This window comes from Carassius auratus, chromosome 50 (genome assembly GCF_003368295.1).
Source record: "Carassius auratus strain Wakin chromosome 50, ASM336829v1, whole genome shotgun sequence".
Classification (NCBI taxonomy): domain Eukaryota; kingdom Metazoa; phylum Chordata; class Actinopteri; order Cypriniformes; family Cyprinidae; genus Carassius; species Carassius auratus.
The window spans coordinates 17,999,737-18,023,464 of record NC_039292.1 but is presented as its reverse complement, the minus strand read 5'-3'; the positions used below and the strand labels follow the sequence as shown (position 1 = coordinate 18,023,464).

Sequence of the window (23,728 nt, the reverse complement as noted above, 5' to 3'; positions counted from 1 at the left end):
CTGACACTCCCTCTAAGTTCAAACAAACCAATATCCCGGAGTAATTCATGTACTCAAACAGAATCAATATACCGTATACCGTACACACAGCTTCAATGGAGGGACTGAGAGCTGTCGGACTACATCTAAAATATCTTAAACTGTATTTCGAAGTTAAAAGGAGGCCTTACATGTTTGGAACAGCATAAGGGTGAGTTATTAATGACATAATTTTCATTTTTGGGCGAAGAGAAAGAAATAAACAAAGAAACACATTAAGTATGCACTGCAAGACCACAAGTTTGTATCGCGTTGCTTACATAGAGCATGTTTTCGGCCTTCAATTTCTTTATTGATCTTTAGGTTCACACTGAATTATCACTCAGTGAACTGTTGCAGTTGTTATTTTAAGCACCAGTTCTTAGGTAAATTTTCTGTTATTATTATTATTTTCTTCACTTTGTCTCTGGTCTATAATGAAACTCGTAACTCTTACGTTATTGCAGCAAACCATGTCTCTCTTCAGTCTGATGCCCCTTAAATTTCCCAAAGTAACGTCCTTGTTTAAATTTTTATTGTTATTTCAGTCTGACGGGCTGAATCCAACTGATACAGTGCTTTAAGAGAATAAAACAGACAATGTCAGACAAAACAATGTCTCTGGCAGCCCACCTCGAGCAGAATCATTGTTCGCCTCTGTTCCCTGCTTGCTCCCTGTTAGAAAACGCAGAGTTCAAAGAGGTTGAAATGTCTCAGTTTTTTTTTTTTTTTTTTTTTGGGGGGGGGGGGGGGGGGTGCATATCTGTGAAGGACAATGCAGATGAGATGCCCTCTATCTCAGTGACATTTCCTTTTAAAGGATCCAGCAGACGCGGACAGAAGATGCCGATTAGACCCCAGTCTGCCCTCAAACCAATCCTCTGATGATGAAAGTCAGGGTTAAGGGCACACAAAGAGCACGCTAATGCATGTCTGCAGGCTAATCATCAGTATACATGCTTCCATTTATGACAAGCAAACAAAGACCAGGCACTTCTCAGCCAATTGCTCAGTTATGTGAACAGTTCACTTGTTTATACTGAATATAATAATAATAATAATAATAATAATAATAATAATAATAATAATAATAATAATAATAATAATAATAATAATAATAATAATACTACAGTACATTTAATTTGAAAGCGCTTTTCTGAGTACTCAAAGACACTTTACATAGAAAAAATAAATAAAAAGCAACAGTAAAAACATCAAATACAAATAAAATAAATGAACAAATATATATATATATATATATATATATATATATATATATATATATATATATATATATATATATATATATATATAAAACCACACTGGACTAAGCTAAACATTATTATTATTATTATTATTTATTTATTTTTTTTTGTCAGTGATTTGAATGTTAAAAGGTCAATGCAGTCACAGAATTGTTTGGGGAGAGAGTTCCCAGAGGGAGGAGGCAGCAACAGAGAAGGCTCTGTCACCCCAGGTTCGGTGCTTGGTTCTAGGATGTAGAGTCAGTAGGTTGGCATCAGATGAGCTGAGGCAACAAGATGGGTTGTGGAGGTAGAGCAGGACACTGAGATAGGAAGGGGCCTGGTTATGGAGGGCTTTGTGTGTGAGGAGAAGGATTTTGAATTGAATTCGTTGTGGGACCGGGAGCCAGTGGAGGTTCCTAAAGACAGGGGTGATGTGGTCACAGGTGCGGGTGTGGGTTAGCAGACGAGCATCAGAGTTCTGGATGTATTGGAGTTTATTTAAGGTTTTAGATGTCACACCGTACAGGATACTATTGCAGTAGCTGATTCTGGTGGTGTTGAAGGCATGGATGAGGGTTTCTTCAGCAGAAAAAGTGAGTGATGGACAGAGTCTGGCGATGTTTTTGAGGTGAAAGAAGGCAGTTTTGGTGATTTTTTTTTATGTGATGTTCAAAAGAGAGGTTATTGTCAAAGATAACTCAGAGGTTGCGACTGGGAAGAAATGGAGGAAGGGTGAAGGTGTCAACAGTGATGGAGAAACTGTCAATGGTTTTAATGATGGGCTTGGGACAGGTTGAAATGCAAGCAACTACCGTCGGGTCATCTGGTTGGAATGAGAAGTAGAGTTGAGTGTCATCAGGGTAGCAGTGATAAGAAAAGCCATGCTTCTGAATGAAAGATCCTAATCAAGAGAAAAGTGGTTCAAGTACTGAGCCTTGAGGAACCCCAGTAGCAAGTTGTTGTGTCTTAGAAACTTCACCCCTCCATGACACCCTGAAGGATCTGTCTGAGAGGTAGGACTTCAACCACAGGAGTGCGGTTCCGGAGATGCCCATCTTTCTGAGGGTGATGAGGGTGATCAGTGATGTCAAAAGCAGCAGACAGGTCCAGCAAGATGAGTACTGAGGATCTAGAAGCTGCTCTTGCCAGTCACAGGGCTTCAGTAACCGAGAGCAGAGCAGTCTCAGTTGAGCGGCCACTTTTGAAGCCAGATTGGTTGCTGTCCAGGAGGTTGTTCTGTACAAGGAACATAGAGAGCTGGTTGAACACAGCTTCACTCAAGTGTCTTTGCAGCGAATGGAAGAAGGGATACCGGTCTGCGGTTTTCTAGAAGTGTTGGATTTAGAGATGGTTTCTTCAGCAGTGGGCTTATTCGAACCTGCTTAAATGCTGAGGGAAATGTTCCAGAGTGAAGAGAGGAGTTGATAATGTGAGTAAGTGAAGATATGACTGAAGAAGAAATCACTTGAAGGAGGTAAGTGGGGATCGGATCAAGTGGACAAGTAGTACGATGACTGGACAGGATAAGTTCGTCCGTCTCTGAGAATGAAGAGAAGCAGGAGAGAGAGTGTGCATTAGTCTTTGTGAAGTTATCCTCAGTCTGCGGTGTGGAGAATTGGTCACTGCTGGTTCTTGTCTTATTTGTGAAGAAAACTGCAAAGTCGTCAGCTGTAAGAGTTGATAGCGGAGGAGGAGGAGGAAGTGGATTAAGAAGATAAGGGAAAGTTCTGAAGAGTGTCCAAGCGTCACAACAGCTGTAAATTCTGTTGTGGTAGTATGATGTTTTAGCCGTAAAGACATTTGTAGAGAAGGAAGAGAGGAGAGACTGATACACACTGAGGTCGGTAGAGTCACAGCAGTTGTTAATTTTGTTGTGGTAGTATGATGAATCCAGATTTTTTCCTAGAATTATTCCCAGCCTTGGCTGACCTGCAGTGGATTATAACAGTGTGTTGGAATACAATCCACAATATGAACATTTTAGCGTACTGACATTTGTCAGGTGTCTAATTCAAATTTTGACTGATTAGCACTAACTAAATGAACACATCTATGATTTTTTTAATGGGAAATGAATAAACTGTTTATTTTAATTGTGTTTTGGAAACTTATGTGTTGGTGTTGAACTGTTAAACCAGCTTAACTTGCAGGTCAACCAGCTTTATCAGACATGCATGGCAGGATTTAGTGGTTAAGATGTCTATGGTAACATCCGTATTAATCAACATAAACCAGCCTGAAGAGACCAGTACAAACTAATAGTGCTGTTCATACTAAAAAGGGTGTTTCACAAATTTTCATGTAGTTTACTTACTAAGCTTCTTCACCCTCAATTTTCTGCTGAATAGATTTGTGACTTAATGTTTCAACAAGCATACAGTTCAAGCTTCTGTGACTCAAAAGCAAGCGGTAGACCTATCTTCACCAATGTTTCAAGAAACACTGTCTGTCTTTTCAACACATTCATTTACCTTGTTCCGAAAAATGAGCCATCATCAGGATGTAATACCGCAGAGCTCTGCCTGAGTGGATACAATAGTATTTGCACAACTCATACTTCTTTAAACTGATGTAATAACATCCTAAGATGAAAAAAGTGCATTGCATTCAATTTAGCATCACTGCTTATAGCTCTCAGGAAGATCCAATAAGCTCGCTCAATGAGGCACGTCCTATTATCCCCGAAGACATGGCAAGCACCATCTGCCTCGGAAACAGAACAACCTGCTGCTTAAATCACTTATCGAGTGCGGACTAGAAAGCGATGACGCTTGGGCCTCTTATCCAAGACTGGAGATTGAATCCAGATTTTTTTCCAAGAATTATTGAGCTGCAGTGGATTATAACAGTGTGTTGGAATACAATCCACTGCTTCAATGAAATGCCTCATTCTGCTTTGACCTTCCTTCTTGAATTAACACAGTCTTGTTGCATATACACACCATCTGTTTGAGGCTAGTTTGGATCATTACACTTCTAGTAAGGAAGGACACAGATTATTGAGGCTGTATGAGAGAAATATAATTGGTAACTGAATTATTCAAACGATATCTTTGTTGAAAACATAGGTAATTGTTGGAAAAAAAAAATAGGTCTTAAGCCTCCTAAAACTTTTTGCAGTAGTGCATCAGTTTATCGTTTCCAAACATTTCTTCATTCCTTCTGCCATTAATTGTAGTACTCCAGTGAGATTTTTATATACACAAAAAGTCTTACAACAGCCAGTGCTCCAACCAGGAATCTGATCCCACCAACATTGAGTCCATTTGGAATTACATGAAGAAACAGAAAAAACTGAGACAGATAGAAGAACTGTGGCAACATCTAAAAGGCACTTGAAGAAACCTTGTTGTGTTGCGAGAGTGCAGCAAGTATGATTAATGAAAACATGGAATGGATTTTAATTTATTTGGACTCTGAATGAGCCAAGTGGAATGGATTTGAGAAAGCACCAGCATAGAAGTCAAGGCAGTAGCTAAAACATGGAATGGAGTTTAATAAATTAGGGGATTCCTCAAGTAGAATGGATTTGACTGACAGAGCTCTAAAAAGTGAGCAGAAATATGCGCTGAATTAGAGATGGTAAGTGAGTGGTGAGTGGGTCCAATACCATTATTCTTAAAAAATAGGTGGGGACTTGTCCCACCAACATATAACGGTTCTGGGGCCCATGTGGGTTATCATGATACTAACATGATAGAATCACTTACCAACCTCCTCTGTATAAAATTATATGTATAACTCCTGCCGTGGGCTTATATTATTATTAGTAATACATGACCACACAGTTACAGTGATTTTGCCAAGTAAGACATTTGCCTGGATCAACATCTTTTGCTGATACTGGATCAACATTATTGTCAAAATATATAGACTTGACCCAATCCCTACCCCAGACATAATTCTACCCATAATTTATTCTTAAAATCAGAAGGAAATGATAGCTGATAATAATACCACACACCCGGAGCAGTGGGCAGCCATTTATGCTGCGGCACCTGGGGAGCAGTTGGGGGTTCGGTGCCTTGTTCAAGGACACCTAAGACGTGGTATTGCTGGCCCGAGACTCAAACCCACAACCCTAGGGTTAGGAGTCAAACTATCTAAACACTAGGCCACGACTTTCCAAAATGTAGGCTACATTTAAAATGTAAAATGTTCACTTAATACTAAAATTTTTTGTTGAACTGCTGTAAAAATTAAATGGCACATTTTCCATCATTTGGATATTCAGGTAAATTTGCATTCTTCATTGTATCTTAAAATTAAAAACAATAACACGCACAGAGTGTGTCTGTATCGAAGAGAGTTTTCTGTACGTGTCAATATCTGCTTTTCATGCTATTAAGTAAAGATCTAATATAAAGATATATTGAACAGCAGCACCATTTGCTAAAGCAGCATATTTAGCAGGCATCCTATAACATGCACACTGCTTGTGTAAATGTAGTCAGTTTTGACCGCAAAAGATAAGGTCAGTCGACTGGATATTATTTATTTGACTGTTTACGGAACTCCCATTTTTCTTTTTTTAAATTAGAAGTGACATTTTACTTGTCAGAAATACATTTTCAGCTATATTGTAACTTTAAGTTGGGCTAGAATTAAATGAATGCCAAAACTAATCATTTTGTTCGCATACCCCCTCTGTCATCTCATGTACCCTCAGGGGTATGCATACCCCAGTTTGAGCACAACTGGAATGGAGGATGGAGTTTTATTTTAGCATACCTCCCTGCCAGTTCTTGCTCATAGAAAACTAACCATTAGAGGGGAGTGGTTAAGCTGTCAATCTCACATCATTAGAGAAGAAATGCCATTCCAGAGCAGAAGCATATTTTCAGATTTTGTTTAAAGATTACCAAAACAAACATTTTTTTTTTCTTCAGTGCATTAACTTTCATGGATTAATAGTATAAATTCTGATATTGAGCTGTTCAGAGCTCAGTGAGGAAGTGCATAAAGTATGTAAAGAACAGCTCTTACCATTCACCAGCACCACAATATCCCTGAAATCGATTTCTCCTCTGGCTTCAACCCGTGCCTCACAGCGATACACACCCTCATCAGCTTTACTCACTCTCAGGATCTGCAGGTTGTTGGTGGGAAGGACCTGAAATCTGCCTTCGGGAAGAGAGAAACACAGACGTTAAAAACTGTGTAGCAAATTATCTCAAAGTGAGATTAACATAATTATTCATAACGGGATATCGTTAATCATATTCATCTTCAGGAATTACTTGTAGTGTTATAGCATTGAGAATTCATCCGCAGGATGGACAGTGTTAATCGTCTATTGGCCCTATGTAAAATTATTTCTCTGGCCACAAAAAATAATAATAATATTGCTCCCAGAGCATGTAACAAAACCAGAATTTAACAGTGACCCCGTCTTGTGAACAGCAAACACAGACAACCAAGTGTGAATACTGTACATATGGATGTTTATTAAACTACACTACAGGGGAACATACAACATCTGACTAGACAAAAACATACCCACATTAAACATAGATGCCAAAGCAAGGAAAGCATAGACAGAGATAGAGAGAGAGAGAGAGAGAGAGAGAGAGAGAGAGAGAGAGAGAGAGAGAGAGAGAGAGCGTGCACTGTAGAGAGAGGTAGCGTACGCACGCAAGAGAGCAGAGCATAAGAGAAGTATTTACTAATCGGCTAATCACAACCTGTTAAGAACCATCAAAGAATCACATTGCCATAATTAAAAGGGGTCAAAGCCTAGAAGCACATCTAAATTGTTAACAGGCGGTTACTTGCATTGGTTCTGTAGTTGTTAAGTAAAGTGTCCTGATGCATGTATAAAATGTAGATTCCTGTTAGGAGTAAAAGCTTCTTCATTTTATCCATGGGTTGACTTCTCCGAAGTTAATCAACAAAGTTGCTGAAAACTGCCAGAAGATCAGACTCTCCTGGAAAGGGGAGTCGTGAGGTTTCCAAGGTGATGGGTGTCCAGGGAACCGCAAGTTGAGAGAAGACTACATTTTTGGGTGTGGAGTAGGTTTTATCTGGTTTCCCTGTAACCCCTATTTTGATTAGATTGACCAGTAACAAGGCATATATAGTTTCAGCAGGTGTGAAGTGTTTCTTTGTCCCTGTGACACCACATGTGCATGCTTTATGACTGTACTGAATACTTGTTGTAGTTTTACCCAAAATATGGTACAAATAGTATGATACATTTCACGATCACATAGAGTACATCATGGTTTGAGGACCAAAGAGCAGATCATTTTGATACCAAGAATAAGGCATCTTGAAAATATTAAAGGGGGGGGGGGGGGGTGAAATGCTATTTCATGCATACTGAGTTTTTTACACTGTTAAATAGTTGGATTCCCATGCTAAACATGGACAAAGTTAAAAAAATTAAGTTCCAAAAATACTCTGTCGGGTTTGTCACAAGTTTCGGAAAGTTTTTTTCGAGTATGGCTCTGTGTGACGTTAGATGGAGCGGAATTTCCTTATATGGGTCCTGAGGCACTTCTGCCGGAGGAGCGCGCGCTCCCGTATAGCAGAGCACTGAGAGCATAACAGTCTTCACTGATCAGAGCGAGAGACATTCACTGATCAGAGCGAGAGCGTCGCAAAATGTCACAAAAGAAGTGTGTTTTTGTTTGCCAGGGCAAGACAACCCTGCACAGATTACCAAAAGAGAAACAGCATTAAGGGACCAGTGGATGGAGTTTATTTTTACAGAGCATCAACGGAGTTGTGCAAGTGTTTGTTCCCTGCATTTCGAAAATGCTTGTTTTACAAACAAGGCCCAGTTTGACGACGGATTTGCATATCGTTTATTTCTTAAGGATGATGCAATCCCAACGAAAAAGGATCACGATTGTGTGTTGGAACCACAGGCGGTGAGTAAAACTGCTTAAATGATCTCTGCCTCCTTGTTAATGCGTCCACCTCCCATGCCGGAGACCCGGGTTCGAGCCCCGCTCGGAGGGAGTAGTTGCTGCTGCTGCTCTCGTTCAGTTTCAGCCTCTGGATCTGATTCTGGATCATAAATAAACGGCTGAATCTGAGTGTTAGCCATGGTTTGTTTTGGATGTTTTTTTCCTCACGGTAATGTCACAGCTTCCAAACGCTCTCAACGCAAAAGCCTACTCGCGCTCGTGATTCTTTAGCTCCGCCCACACGTCATGCCTCCAGCCGGTCATGTTTTTCCGGGAAAAATCGGTACAGACTATCTTTCTCTTATGAATATAATAAAACTAAAGACTTTTTGGAGTTATGAAGGATGCAGAACTACTCTATAGGTACTCAAGATTAACAGGATATTGAGTGAAAACGAGCATTTCACCCCCCCTTTAAACCAGAGATACATTCATACAGCTGAATATTAGCATTTAGAGCTAAACTAATACAAATAAACAGTGGTAACAAGGCTAATGTAATAGGGAAACATACAGACAGCAAGCATATACCAGATACATTAGTAACTGATTAATTATAAGCTAAATAAACAAAAGTTTTAATGTGTTTTATGTTGTGTATTGTGAAAATGTGAGTTTGCTGGCCCTTGGTTCAGTGTGTTTGAAGTCGGATGGGAAGACCAGAGAGTTGATCTATTCAGCATCTTCCAGATAATGGGGGTAAACATTGGCCATTTAACACCCATATAACTTTAGACTATGGGGCCAGATTCTGTCATTTCTATGCAAAAAAAAAACTGTGTTGCTATGCCAGGGGTGTTCTAAGTGTTTGCTAACGTGTTGCTATGCAGTCACTGTGGTGTTCCAGGTGGTTGCTAGTGTGTACACATTTGCCAGGGTGTTTGGTTCCAGATGGTAATTACTGTGTTGCTACAGTATGTGCTTAATAGGGAGTTCTGAGTGTTGGGGTGCTCCAGGTGTTTCAACCCATTCTCACTCCAAAGGCGTCAAAAACCGAAGCATGGTCAAGCGCCCCTAGCGTCACTTTTATGACGCCAAATGTGCCTCTCGGCGTCGACTATCGAAGCACTACGACCTTCATTGCTTTCAGTGGGAAACTTTTGGCGTCAGAATTCGACACGAGGACATGAGATGTTTATCGCTATGAAATCACGTTCAAGAAGTCTCATTCAGCACACATCGCGCGATACTTGCTATCAGTTCCACAGTTTGGGTGAGTAGTCGTATATACGCTCTTTTAATGCCTTTTATCAAATGTATTCTGTCTTCTTTATTAATCAGATTAGTGCCATACGTTTAATCGCTGTATTATATCGGTCATCCGCGGCTGTCTTTGAGTTTCATTGCGTTTAAATAAATGAACACAGCTGCTAATTAGTGTGATTAAACTCTATCTGTCACGTGACGTGCCATAGACCTTCGATCCGTTTTATATTATTATTAATTTCAGGATCAATGATGTAAGTTGTATTTGTAGTAAAATCATGGTAATCACGACACAATAGTAATAAATGAAATGTGAAGTTAAAACACAGTAAATGGGACATTAGTAACTGTAACTGTAGTTTTACTATGATATATTAATAATCAATACAACAATACAATAATCACCAAACCAGCTATGTTTGTATCACTGTAATGTTAGTGTTTTTATGTGCTTTTATATGACAGATATCACAGTAATCATGTGTTCTGTACCATGCTTTTAATACCTTTTAATGTGAATCCCAAAAAAAAAAAAAATCAAATTAAAAATAAATAATAAAACATGTATTTTTCCATCTTGCAGTTCATTCATATCAGTTTATATATATATATATATATATATATATATATATATATATATATATATATATATATATATATATATATATATATATATATATATATATATATATATATATATATATATATTTATTTATTTATTTATTTATATATTTATATATATATATAAATATTTTGCTCACAGATCATTATTAACATTCTGTATATAATTCAATTTTATTTTCTCTCCCCTTTTTTATTATTTTTATTTTTAGCTGAAAAGACGTAAAGGCAGTCAGCCCAGTGGTGTTTCTGGAGAGGGATTCCTTCAGAAATGGAGAAGACAGAAAGCTGCGGAGGCAGATATTTGCAGCAGTAAGTCTGTGATAGTTTGTCTCTTATCAAAAATTCCTGCTGTTATAATTTGTACAGCATTTGTTGTTTCTTAAACTGTTGCACTGTCCAAATACCCACACTTGCCATCTTTTCACTTGACCACTTGATTACTTATTTGAAGTCTTTCCTGTATTTGGCCTAGTGTTCAAGTGAGCATGATGACCACGAGTGTGTGTCGAACTTTTCATGACCTGATGACTGTGTTTCCCAATCCTGATCCTGGAGAAGCCCAGCACTGCACGGTTTTGGTGTCTCTCTTATCTGCCTTGGAGTCTTCACTGATGAGCTGATGAGTTGAATCAGGTGTGTTTGATCAGGGAGACATCTCAAATGTGCAGTGTTGGGGTTCTCCAGGACCAGGATTGGGAGCCACTGCCTTATGGGACACTTATGTGTTTAAAGAGATTTTTAATATCTAATTATCAATATTTCACATACTGTACATTGGACAGCTTTCCATGACCTCTTGTGAGATCTCGGCAAAAAGTCTGACGATTTATTCCAAAACATGATGCATGATGGGATACACTAAGCTTTGTATAGCGCTCCAGAGCAGTATTGGAGAGGTTTAGTGTGTGTTAAGGACGCTGTGCTTTGGCATTATTAAGACCGGGGACAGTCTTGTGCACACACTGTCACGTACACACACTCTCAAGTGGCCAAGACTGCAAGTGTGGGTATCTGGACAGGGTCAAAGTCTTAAAAATGATCCCTAAACACATCACAGTCTTAATAATCCAGTTTAACACTTGTATGATATTGTACAAGCCCCAGGACTGTCTCATCTGACACTATCAAAGAATTCATATGACTATAGCTTGTTATTAATTACTTGCTTTCAATAATGGATTCATTTAACATTTAATTATACAGCATCTTTACAGAGGTGTAATGTACAAGCTGCACGTAATTAATAATATGTCCTTCCTTCTGTCTTACAGGATTTTTTCCAGATAATGCTGTTCTTCTTTTTCAGGTCTAAAATATCGAACTCAACAGCTATTTTAAGAGCCAACCCTCACAAACCTTCCTAAAAACTAAAAGAGCTATTACTGAGTCTCAGCGAATCTTGCCATGATCAGCTCTTCCCAGGTACATTTGTTTACTCCAAAAATGCTCTGGTCTGAATCTTACTTTAAATTAACTTAATTATGTTTAATGAGCAATATTAATTGCACAGAGAGTAAGTAGAGATTATCTTGTTTCACAGAAGAGAAGGAAGACCAAGGATATGATTTGCTCAGGATGAGGAATGAAGATGGCCATCTTGAGCTCAAACAAACAGAAGTCCTCTGGTATGTGTGTGTTGAAGCAATGTTATACAACATTTTATGATGATCTCTCACAGAACTGGTCATGTCAGCCTTGATTTCATTTTATACTATTACAATTACAGCATGTTAGCAAAGTGTGACTGGACATTTTTAATATTATGTTTTTAAAAACACACCACCTGTTTTATTAGCAGACAAGTGTCATGAAATTGGTTTAGTTGATATAAACACCAATTGACATTATTTCATTGTTTTGTAAATGTTATGTTATTAATTGTGAATTGATAGTTGATTGGTTTGAAGCCAGGCATTACACTGCACAGATTAAAACACATTTGTGAGAGAAGTCAGGAACTTTGGAGAAAGATTCTAGAGGAAAAAAACACATTTACTGCAACAACAGATGAATTCTAGAGTCTCTGAGAACTACACATGCTAATGTCTCATGAGCAAGACCTTTGCTTCTGTAACTTTTTCTTAATTCTTGCAGAATGACATATTTATTGCAGTATTTTTATTTGTACAGATGATCTCATCAGCCAAATGAGGGGTTTTGACCAAGTGATGCTCTTGAAAGGAGTGAAAGAAGAGGATGTGGTAAATTGTCTTCAGAGAAAAGCTTCTCAAAAGATCTTAAAACAGCTTGAAGAATGGTAAGTGTACAGTACTACAAGGGTCATAGTTACTCACCCTGCTAAAACCACACAGAACATAAGCTGCGCTCTCTGTCCATTAAACAACTTCTTCTGCATTGTTTGTTTCACTTTGACCAGGTCTGGGATGTTAGGACTGAGAGATCCTCTGGATGAGAACAAGCTACACCTCATCAGTGTTGGACATCAACCACAAACTGTTTCCAGACACGAGAGAAGAAGATCACGATGGGGAGATGAAACCAGTTTAGATGTGATGATGGGAATCATTATTTTCTGAAACAGTATCACATGTCTAATATGTATCACATGATCTGTATCACAGTTGACTGGATGGGACTGTGTGACTTTTAAGGACATTTCATCACTCATCTGTGTGAACTGATTTATATATGAGGTTAATGTATCTTTGATGATAATTATTTTCATTGAATCTTATTTGTCTTGATGCTACTTTATCAAGTTTATAGTCTATGCTTCAATAAAATGAAAATGGTGAATATTGTGTTCTGAAGATTCTTGGTAAATACATCATTTTACTAGGTAGGCTCATATGTGTTTATTTTAGACTTGGAAAAACGACATATTAATTATTGGGATTATTTTTTTATTTAAGACATGAACATTTTTGATCGGATTAATAACATCTGGGACATCAGTACACCAGAAAGTAATTTTTTTATATTTTAGTAACAAATATGCACATTTTTTGTGAAATACAGGGAGTTACAAGATTAATTATTCTGCATTACAAGATGGTGCCATGGGCTTTATTGTTACAAGCACTTGACGGATAACTGAGAATGTAGCAGGAATGATCAACGTGGATCTTGTACTGCATTAAAACCAAGAGCACGCACATTACTGATGTCCAGCACATGAGGAGCAAGATACGGGGGTGAGGAGGACATTTTTACACTGATTTCGGCTAATTAGTTATATATAATGCTTATATATATATATATATATATATATATATATATATATATATATATATATATATATATATATATATATATAAATTAATATTCTTAGCACTGCATGAATTTGTCCTTGTGTAATAGTGAAGTATCACAATGTGTATACATTGTCCTTGATTACTGCTTTACAGTGGGGAATAGATAATGGCAAGTTGTTGCAGGTTCATCCATTATATTTCTTGCCATTTACTTCAAAAATCAAAGAAATAATCTATTATTTTCATTATTAAATCATTTCTTTATAATTTTTCCATGTTTCATCAGATGGCCTCACAATGTCCTGTCAAAAGGTATAATAGCCATGATGAATAGAATAGAAAACAGAGGACTGTGAAAACTGTCAGATATAAATGTGACTCAGCTCAGTTTGTTGTTCATGATGAGGAGAATACATATATGTAGGTTTTACTGCCCTGCTACCCCCAGGGGCCCAGTAGCACCCCCCGGAAGAGCCCAAAACTGTACATTTCAAATGGCTGTAAATCAGAGTCCAATTAACATATCAAAGAGAAAATGGGCAGGATTATTACTTATGCTATGCTGATAAAATAATGTTGAGCTCAGTTTTCAGAAATAAGTGGAAAGCTGGCATAAAAGCATTTTAAATATTGCTCACTGTAAAATACCACATTTCAGCCTGCCTCTCAAATATATCATAGAGGTTTGCACAATAAACATATTTAGATATCCAGTTTACCTTAAAATAAATAATTTATTTAGTTTCGTTAATAAAAAGTTTTAAACTACATTACCCACAAGCCTTCGTCGTTCTATCTATGCAAAGGCAACACTAGGGGGCTGTTTTTGTAGTTCATTGAAGTTATGCTTAGGGTTAGGATTAGGATCTCGCTAAAGATGTCATTTTTCTCAAGATAGCAACACTTCATTGTTGACTTAATATATTACTAATGTGATGATAGGAGCAAAACATACTTTTTAACATGATGCGCTGTTTAATATGGGTTAAAAGATAGTCCAACCACAGACTGTCCTGAAAAGTCATAGCCAATGGCATCTAAGCTGAGCAGCAGCGTCACACTTCCTTATCCATTTATGACAGATGTCTTTCGTTTTTCGGCTGAAGGGATAGATTCGGTTAACAATAGATTAAGCTTGCTACTTATTAGATTCTGTTTTATTAACGTCTTCACCTTCCTCCGTTGTTCAGCTTGACAAAAATTGGGCAATATTGATGTGCACATGCCCAGCAGTCGCAGTTGTATCCAGCAGATAGATTCCTCTCATTAAATATAAGACACATTTTTAAGATTTGTATATTTTTTTTTTTGACCAAAGACAAATATATTTACTAATCAAATGACGTGCTTCTAAAATTTACATTGTATATTACATTGTGTTTTAAAGTTAAAATTGTTCACATTTGTGTTTCTGTGATTTACCATTCTCTACCATTTGAACCCTAGGAATAAAAACAGAAATTATAAATGAATGAATGAATGAACAAATAAATACATAAAGCATAATAAACATGCATATTTTTGTAAGGATCTTCCATTATTTATTGATATGTCAAACTCATTTAAAGTCAACATGCCCAAATTACTACACTGCATCCTCTGTCACCAAGCTCGTTTTTGCCACCATAAAGAATAAAAAGGCAGTTATGTTGTAAACATTAACTATTTTCAGTGTGCAAATGAAAATGCTTTTATTAAAAAACAAAACAGTAAATACAGTATGTCTTTCAGAGAACACTGGAAAAAGATCAATTTTATTAAAAAAATTAAATTGACCAAAATGTTATACAACACAATGTAAATGTTTCAAACTCACAAAAAAACACCATGAAGACATGCATGTCAAGTGTGCAATATCATCTATAAAACTCAATCAGCACAGCATCAAATAAACACTGATTGTCTGAACAATGGAAGACAGAGAAAGTGTTCAGGAAAACAAACACCTGCTAGCTTTGACAATAACATCATGAATTCACTTCATGACTGGAGCTAGGGGATGACGGTGTATGCATATCTCCTTTACTAAAACTCTTAATTAAAGTCTAAAAAGTTCACTGTATGAAGCTTGAAAAAGAGAACAAAATGCTTTATCAATACGAAAAATACTATTTTTAACTATTGTTTTCATCACTGGTTCTGTAATGTATTCATTATGAGCTTATAAATAAAACAAAGTTACATCTTCTGCAAAAATCAAACCACTGCAAAGTCTAATCACTGATCCAGGGACCATATCTGTGTGTGTGGGGGATAAAGAGTTAACGAGGTGAGTCCTTGTGCATGATGGAGAACTGCAGTGTTATCCTCAAACAATCCTGTAAAACAGAAATATTACATTACATTCAACTTATACATTACACTGTGTTTTGTTTAGACCATAAAAGCAGCCTCTGTAAAGATGCTGTAAAATTAAATGTTAAATGAATCCATTATTGAAAGCAAGTAATTAATAACAAGCTATAGTCATATGAATTCTTTTGATAGTGTCAGATGAGACCGTCCTGGGGCTTGTACAATATCATACAATTGTTAAACTGGATTATTAAGACTGTGATGTGTTTAGTACAGTATGTGAAATATTGATAATTAGATATTAAAAATCTCTTTAAACACATAAGTGTCCCATAAGGCAGTGGCTCCCAATCCTGGTCCTGGAGAACCCCAACACTGCACATTTGAGATGTCTCCCTGATCAAACACACCTGATTCAACTCATCAGCTCATCAGTGAAGACTCCAAGGCAGATAAGAGAGACACCAAAACCGTGCAGTGCTGGGCTTCTCCAGGATCAGGATTGGGAAACACAGTCATCAGGTCATGAAAAGTTCGACACACACTCGTGGTCATCATGCTCACTCGAACACTAGGCCAAATACAGGAAAGACTTCAAATAAGTAATCAAGTGGTCAAGTGAAAAGATGGCAAGTGTGGGTATTTGGACAGTGCAACAGTTTAAGAAACAACAAATGCTGTACAAATTATAACAGCAGGAATTTTTGATAAGAGACAAACTATCACAGACTTACTGCTGCAAATATCTGCCTCCGCAGCTTTCTGTCTTCTCCATTTCTGAAGGAATCCCTCTCCAGAAACACCACTGGGCTGACTGCCTTTACGTCTTTTCAGCTAAAAATAAAAATAATAAAAAAGGGGAGAGAAAATAAAATTGAATTATATACAGAATGTTAATAATGATCTGTGAGCAAAATATTTATATATATATATATATATATATATATATATATATATATATATATATATATATATATATATATAAATAAATAAATAAATAAATAAATAAATATATATAAACTGATATGAATGAACTGCAAGATGGAAAAATACATGTTTTATTATTTATTTTTAATTTGATTTTTTTTTTTTTTTTGGGATTCACATTAAAAGGTATTAAAAGCATGGTACAGAACACATGATTACTGTGATATCTGTCATATAAAAGCACATAAAAACACTAACATTACAGTGATACAAACATAGCTGGTTTGGTGATTATTGTATTGTTGTATTGATTATTAATATATCATAGTAAAACTACAGTTACAGTTACTAATGTCCCATTTACTGTGTTTTAACTTCACATTTCATTTATTACTATTGTGTCGTGATTACCATGATTTTACTACAAATACAACTTACATCATTGATCCTGAAATTAATAATAATATAAAACTGTTCGAAGGTCTATGGCACGTCACGTGACAGATAGAGTTTAATCACACTAATTAGCAGCTGTGTTCATTCATTTAAACGCAATGAAACTCAAAGACAGCCGCGGATGACCGATATAATACAGCGATTAAACATATGGCACTAATCTGATTAATAAAGAAGACAGAATACATTTGATAAAAGGCATTAAAAGAGCGTATATACGACTACTCACCCAAACTGGGGAACTGATAGCAAGTATCGCGCGATGTGTGCTGAATGAGACTTCTTGAACGTGATTTCATAGCGATAAACATCTCATGTCCTCGTGTCGAATTCTGACGCCAAAAGTTTCCCACTGAAAGCAATGAAGGTCGTAGTGCTTCGATAGTCGACGCCGAGAGGCACATTTGGCGTCATAAAAGTGACGCTAGGGGCGCTTGACCATGCTTCGGTTTTTGACGCCTTTGGAGTGAGAATGGGTTGGGTGTTTGCAGATCTGTTGCTATGCAGTTGCTATGGTGTTTTGAATGTATGCTCTTGCATGGCTATGCAACCGCTGTGTTATTTCAGATTGTTGTTAGTGCACTCTAAAAAATGCTGGGTTGTTTCAACCCAACTTTGGGTCAAATATGGACTAACCCAGCTATTGGGTTAAATTTTGTAATTTAATTTTTTAACCCAAAAGTTGGGTTAGTCCATATTTGAACCAAAGCATTTTTTAGAGTGTGTGTTGCTTTGTCAAGTCACCTTTATTTATTTAGTGCTTTAAACAATATAGATTGTAACAAAGCAACTGAACAGCATTAAATAGGAAAATAATGTGACAACAAGGCAAAAAGGCAGTTCATCGTTCACAGCAAAAAAATGTTGGGTTGTTTTTTTTTTAACCCAACCGTCTGGTTACACATATTGGGTCAATATGTTGGGTTATTTTAAAATTTGTTGGGTAATTTTTTTTTTCCGTCGTTGGGTTATTTTTAGTTATAACCCAACTGTTGGGTTAAATATGTTTCCCGCTTCACTCCTGTTCAAATTTTAACGGTCCAGTCAGAGACTCAGCACGGACATCAGTGGCAGTCTGCCTGATTATAAAGGCTAAGTAACTGTTAATATAATTGTATGATGTATATAAATGCCATACCATTAAGTAATGTGTCTGATACGTTAATTCTTGTTTTTTTATATGTTAAAAAAGTTTTAATTCCCTTTAGTCCATTTGTTTCCCCCAGATAATCAGATCGATTGTAAATGAATGCTATTCCTGTTTGTTCGCCAGCATTAATACACTAAAAGACTAGCTGCAAAAAATGTTTAGACAAGTATTACTTAAAGTTAATAAAAATGTTAGAAAAGCCGCACGGACCATTTTTTTGATCGGACCAGTGGAAGAAGCTGCTCAAGCTGAGCTCACACATCAGTCATGCGACAGACAGCAGACTCCGCGAGAATCGTTTGAATGAACCTGCAATTTTCTGTTATAAAAGTTCAAAATCTAGACGAAAGAAAATCGCGTGAGGTAATCCGCTCTTTCAGCGAAAATGTATACCAGTGCCCCAAATTTACATAACGTTAACGCTACTCCTACAACCAACCTTTAAGAGGGGAGCGTAAAACAGAACCCATATTCGTCTTGGCGCACTAGCATTAATCAATTGTACTATAAAAGTGTTTTTATGATTTATTCATATTGAATATTGTTATACATCTATTGGAATACCCTATAATTACAGCCGTTTCTCTTATGAAGCTAGATTGATTGACATGTTTTTTAAATGTGTTGTACTAAATGTGTTTATACTTATGTTTTAGACAATGGACTTTTTCGTGAAGGAAAAAAATTGCAACAATATAATGTATGCATATAAATATAATTTTCTGGAGGGAGTGAAAACTGGTTTAGTCTGTCTTTTAGTGCAAATGATAGTAGATCCCCCAAAACACTGTAAAAATGTAAACTGTAAGCTTAGGGTTTTTTTTTTTTTTACTTGTCTGTAAAATCTCTGTACTTTTGTCATTTAAAGGCCTTCGTGCAGAAATTGTCTTTAAAACTCTTTCTGCCATCTGCACCATACCACACTAATGGAAAAATGGTGTGCACATCATACACGGAAATGACTTTCAATGGTCCTTCAATGACATTCAACCTGTAAGTAAAAGCAAAACTTAAAATTACAGTGCCCTGTAGTCAAGTCACCTTGTACAATACAAATAGTTCCAAGAAGATATTTTGAATAACAAAATGATGACAGAATTTTCATTTTTGCATGTTAACTGCACTTTTTAAAAAAAATTATTTTAAGGTTGGCACTAATTAGTGCTGTACTTGAATCACGAGACAAGCCAGAATCCACCTGTCCTGGTGCTTGGTGACAAGGAAAACTCCTCCCAAGATTTTATTATTTTAAACGGGGAGGCAATGGAACAGGAGACGATATTACAAGCAGTCGATCTGTGTTTTAAAGTTTTTGTATATGACATCTACTACCCAAAGCCCTCTGCTCATATTTGAGAGTTTTTGTAACACACAGTCTTTAATAGTTTCTTATGCACACTGTCTCCTCCTTAAAAACTTTGTATTTAGAAATCAGTAAAAAACTTTTTTATTTCAGCAGTATATTTTTTATTATTATTACTTGATTTTATGATTATTTTTAGTTTTATTATATGTTATGTTCATTTTATTTGAAAGTTGTAATATTTCTAAGGATGGTAATCCATATTCGGAATTGGTGCTCTGCATTTAACCCATCAAAGTGCACACACACAGCAGTGAGAAGTGAACACACGGCAGCTATAGATCCAGCGTCCATAGAGCAAATGGGGGTTCAGTGCCTTGCTCAAGGGCACTTCAGCCATGGGTATTGAGGGTGGAAGAGAGAGTGCTCTTCATTAACTCCCTCCACCTACAACTCCTGCCAGCACCGAGACTCAAACCTGCGACTTTTGGGTTACAGGTCCAACTCTAACCATTAGGCCACAGCTGTGAACTGTATTAGCACATTTGTGTGTTTTGATATGAATATGAATCGACACATTTGTACATCTTGAAAATGTCAGTTGTATTTTTACACGTTCTTGTACATTTAAATATATATATATATATATATTTGTAAATTTGTTACTTGCATATTAAAATAAAATCTGTAAGTTACAACAAAGTAGTTTCAAAATATGGTTGTATTAAGTACTTTTTTTAAAAATAAAAATACTGATGTTAATTAATATAAATAATTAACTCAACTGTTGGGTAACTTCCAACAGGATTTTAACCCAATGGGTTGGGTTGAAATAACCCACAGAGGGGGAAGGTGCTATACCAACCCATAGTTGGGTTATTTTTGACCCAACATTTTTTAGTGTGTTGAATTCCATGATGTCATCAACTCAGTTCAGTTTAAATAGTATCTGTGCAACCAAGTCAACAAAAACGCTGGTAATTAACCACTATGCTACTATGTGGTTACTAGATTGTTCTTATTGTTTGCCAACATGTTGCTGTGCAGTTGCTGGGGTCCTCTGGGGGTTATTTGTGTTTTGCCATGTAGCTGTTAGGGTGATTTTGGTGGTTGGTAGGGCAGTGTGTTGCATTTGCTAAAGTTTTCTGTGTGGTTTGTGTGCTGTTGCTAGGGTGTTCTATAGTCTGAAACAGACAGACTTGCAGACAGATAACCTACATGACACAAATTGCATGGGTACAAAAGCTAAAATATATTCTTCAGTGTTCAAACACTAATAAATACTAAACAGTTATTGTGATACTGATACTTAGTTTAGCAAATGCTACTAATGACAAATGTGTCTGTGCCACATAATATTTCAGATGTCATAGTATTGGAGTCTTTGAATTGGTCACTAAACTTAAACTAACAGGCAAATGGTTTCTTAGTGAACTTGAAGTCATTTAAAACTTTTGACATAAATATATTTCTCTGTGCGAAAAAAAAAAAAAAAAAAAAAAAAGCTAAGGATTTAATCAACATACTCCTTTTTTATCTTTGTGCAATAATAGGAACATATTATCATCAGTCCTCAAAACTACTTATTCTGCCATTTCAAAGAGATTTGCTAAATGAAACACCTTCAGGATTACAGTCTTTCTTTGACTTTTGTCATCCCTTTGTCACCCACTTTTTGTCCTCTCATCCACAGGAGATATTTATAACTCTCTCCCTAATTAGAATAAAAATAATCAAATCTCCATCTTGTAATCTCCCAGGCTGGAAAGTGCAGATATCTTGTCAAAGTTCTGCATTTTAATTCTAATTAATAGTTTGACAATTAAAAGATAGACAGAAATTTTTATTCCTTCGGCAGATAACTTTACTTAATTCAGACAGTGAACGTGGTTTATGTGCTTAATTCAAAGTGCATTAAAAAAAATCTCTCTCTCTCTCTCTCTCTCTCTCTCTCTCTCTCTCTCTCTCTCTCTCTCTCTATATATATATATATATATATATATATATATATATATATATATATATATATATATATATATATGTCTTTGGATGGGCTGGAGATTTTGTGATTTTTTTAGGGGTGTTTTTCAAAAATGGAAGATTATGAAAAAGTTTATCAATTTGGGGTAAAAACAGCCCCTGCTGTTGGGGCTAAATGCACGATAATAAACAATAATAAATTAACACAATAATAAATAACTGGATGACTTTTCCATTTGTCGACGTTATGGTTAGATTCACATGGCAAATGTTATATAGTACCTTGTTATGTCACTATGTTATATCAAGTGAAGAGCACCTTCTGATGAATAACCAAAAAATTTCTTACCATTACGAGGTAATATTTGACTTCTTAAAGTGATTAACTGTTCTTTTTTTAACAACTGTTTATTTAATTTTGTTCTGGTTACAATAGTATAAAAAAAAAACAAAAAACAAAAAACAACTGTGGAAATTTAGAACCCATCCAACCCCCTGGTAGTCTTAAAATAAATAAATAAATAAAATACAATTAAATCTAAATTTAATAATATTAATACATAAATAACAATAAATAATTTTTACAGATATTTGTAAAAAAGATGACACAACATTAAAAGCTGAAAGCCATACATTTACAGTTTTTACATTTGAGGCATGTATATGAGAAGTTGAGAGTTGCATCGAGATGATGTCCAAGTTCCCTTTCAAAAGCTTCAGTCGAAGCTGCGCTGCTTAGCGCATTGGGAAACATATTTTTCGTGACCAGCTGTGAATAATGTGTGTAACACGTCAATAGAATTGACCCGGCGGTAATATAGCCTCAGTTGATGACGTCATCGGAGCGCACCCACAACATGGGTCTATGAATAGATAAGCCACAGGTGCCTCAACAGGTCTTTTGTCTTCAGATCATTCTGTGCATGTGCATCAGGAAAATTCTTTCGTCTGCTACAAATCTTCGTTAGGATGAGACAATGAAATGGGAAGTGTTGTGTTCCTCCATGCTCACTTTCCATGTCTGAACTGGATACACACCATTACTTTTTTGTTTGTTGGGGAAGAGCATTACATGGTGCCCGTCTCTTCTCAGTGCCATCAGGGCACAGCGATCTCTGGCGAGCGCTTCTCTCATTTACTGCTCGGAAACGGTGCTAAGAGGCTAGCTACCTCCACGGAGGTCTCTAGAACAGCTAGTACAGTCGTCCACTGCCGGTCCGCCGCTTCAGGGCATTGAGCAATTGGCTTTAGGCACATAAGGAAGTGGTCGCTGAGTTTCGTCGAGCCACGGATTTGTCTCCCCATGCGACCAAGCGAACGGCCTGTGCCATCGGCCGTTCTATATCAGCTTTAGTTAGGCATTGAAGAAGCATTCGTCAGTTCCTTCCTCGCCGCACTCAAGATGTACTAAGATGCTCGCTACCTCTACGGAGGTCTCTAGAGCAGCTAGTACAGTTGTCCTCTGCTGGTCCATCGCTTCAGGGCACCGAGCTAGTGGCTCTAGGCACACAATGGAGCATTCACCCCCTTCCCGTTACCCTCACAAAACCCCTCCATCCCCGCCACTTTTTGTGCTTCGGGGTGCGGTGTATTCTTTTTGTTTAGATGTTCCAGTGTTTCCTGCTGTCATTCAGGACACGGAATATTTAACATCCCCTCAAAAGGAAGTGTTAAAATTGGTACCACTCTCAGAGAGTCTGGCAGCGTGGAAACTTCTGCCGGGCATTTCTGCGTGGGTATTGAGCACAGTACGGATAGGATACAGTATCCAATTCATTCGTCATCCTCCACGTTTCAACGGCATGATGTGGCACAACTGTCTCCCGCTCGGATCGATACCATTCAGCAGACCAGGAGCAAGGTCAGGCTAGGCCAAGGTCGCACTGTTCATCAGTATCAAAAGATGTTAGGTTTCATGGCTTCAGCATCCATGATGATTCCTTTGGGGCTGTTGCACATGAGACCATTTAAGTTGTGGCTAAAAGCCAGAGGATTTCATCCAAGAGCCAATCCTCGAAGGCAAATAAAAGTGACGTGCCGCGGGCTTCGTACACCATCTCTGTGGCTCAGACCCCGGTTCCTTGCCTTGGGTGCCACTCTAGGGGCACCGTGTCATCGCAGACTGCTAACGACGGATTCCTCCCCGATGGGCTGGGGAACGGTCTTGGATAGTCACCCAGCTCAAGGGGAATGGGAGGGTCATCAGCTCGATTGGCACATCAATTGCCTTGAGCTGATAGCCGTATTTCTGGTTCTGAAATATTTCATCCATTATTTGAGGGGCTGTCATGTCCTAGTATGGGTGGACAACACAGCAACAATATATTATATAAATCACCAGGGGGTTCTGCGCTCACGCAATCGGAACCAGATAGCGAGGCAGGTTTTTTCTT

The 23,728-nt window shown here is 37.2% G+C and overlaps 1 protein-coding gene across 1 annotated transcript in view; it reads right to left on the bottom strand.

Annotated features, from left to right (window-relative positions):
* Positions 1-23,728, bottom strand: part of LOC113066415 (neural cell adhesion molecule 2) — a 104,068-nt gene that overhangs the window by 46,526 nt on the left and 33,814 nt on the right. The window contains exon 7 of the mRNA XM_026238313.1: positions 6,252-6,389. Coding sequence (XP_026094098.1) covers positions 6,252-6,389 — 138 coding nt within the window. The remainder of the gene's footprint in view (positions 1-6,251; positions 6,390-23,728) is intronic.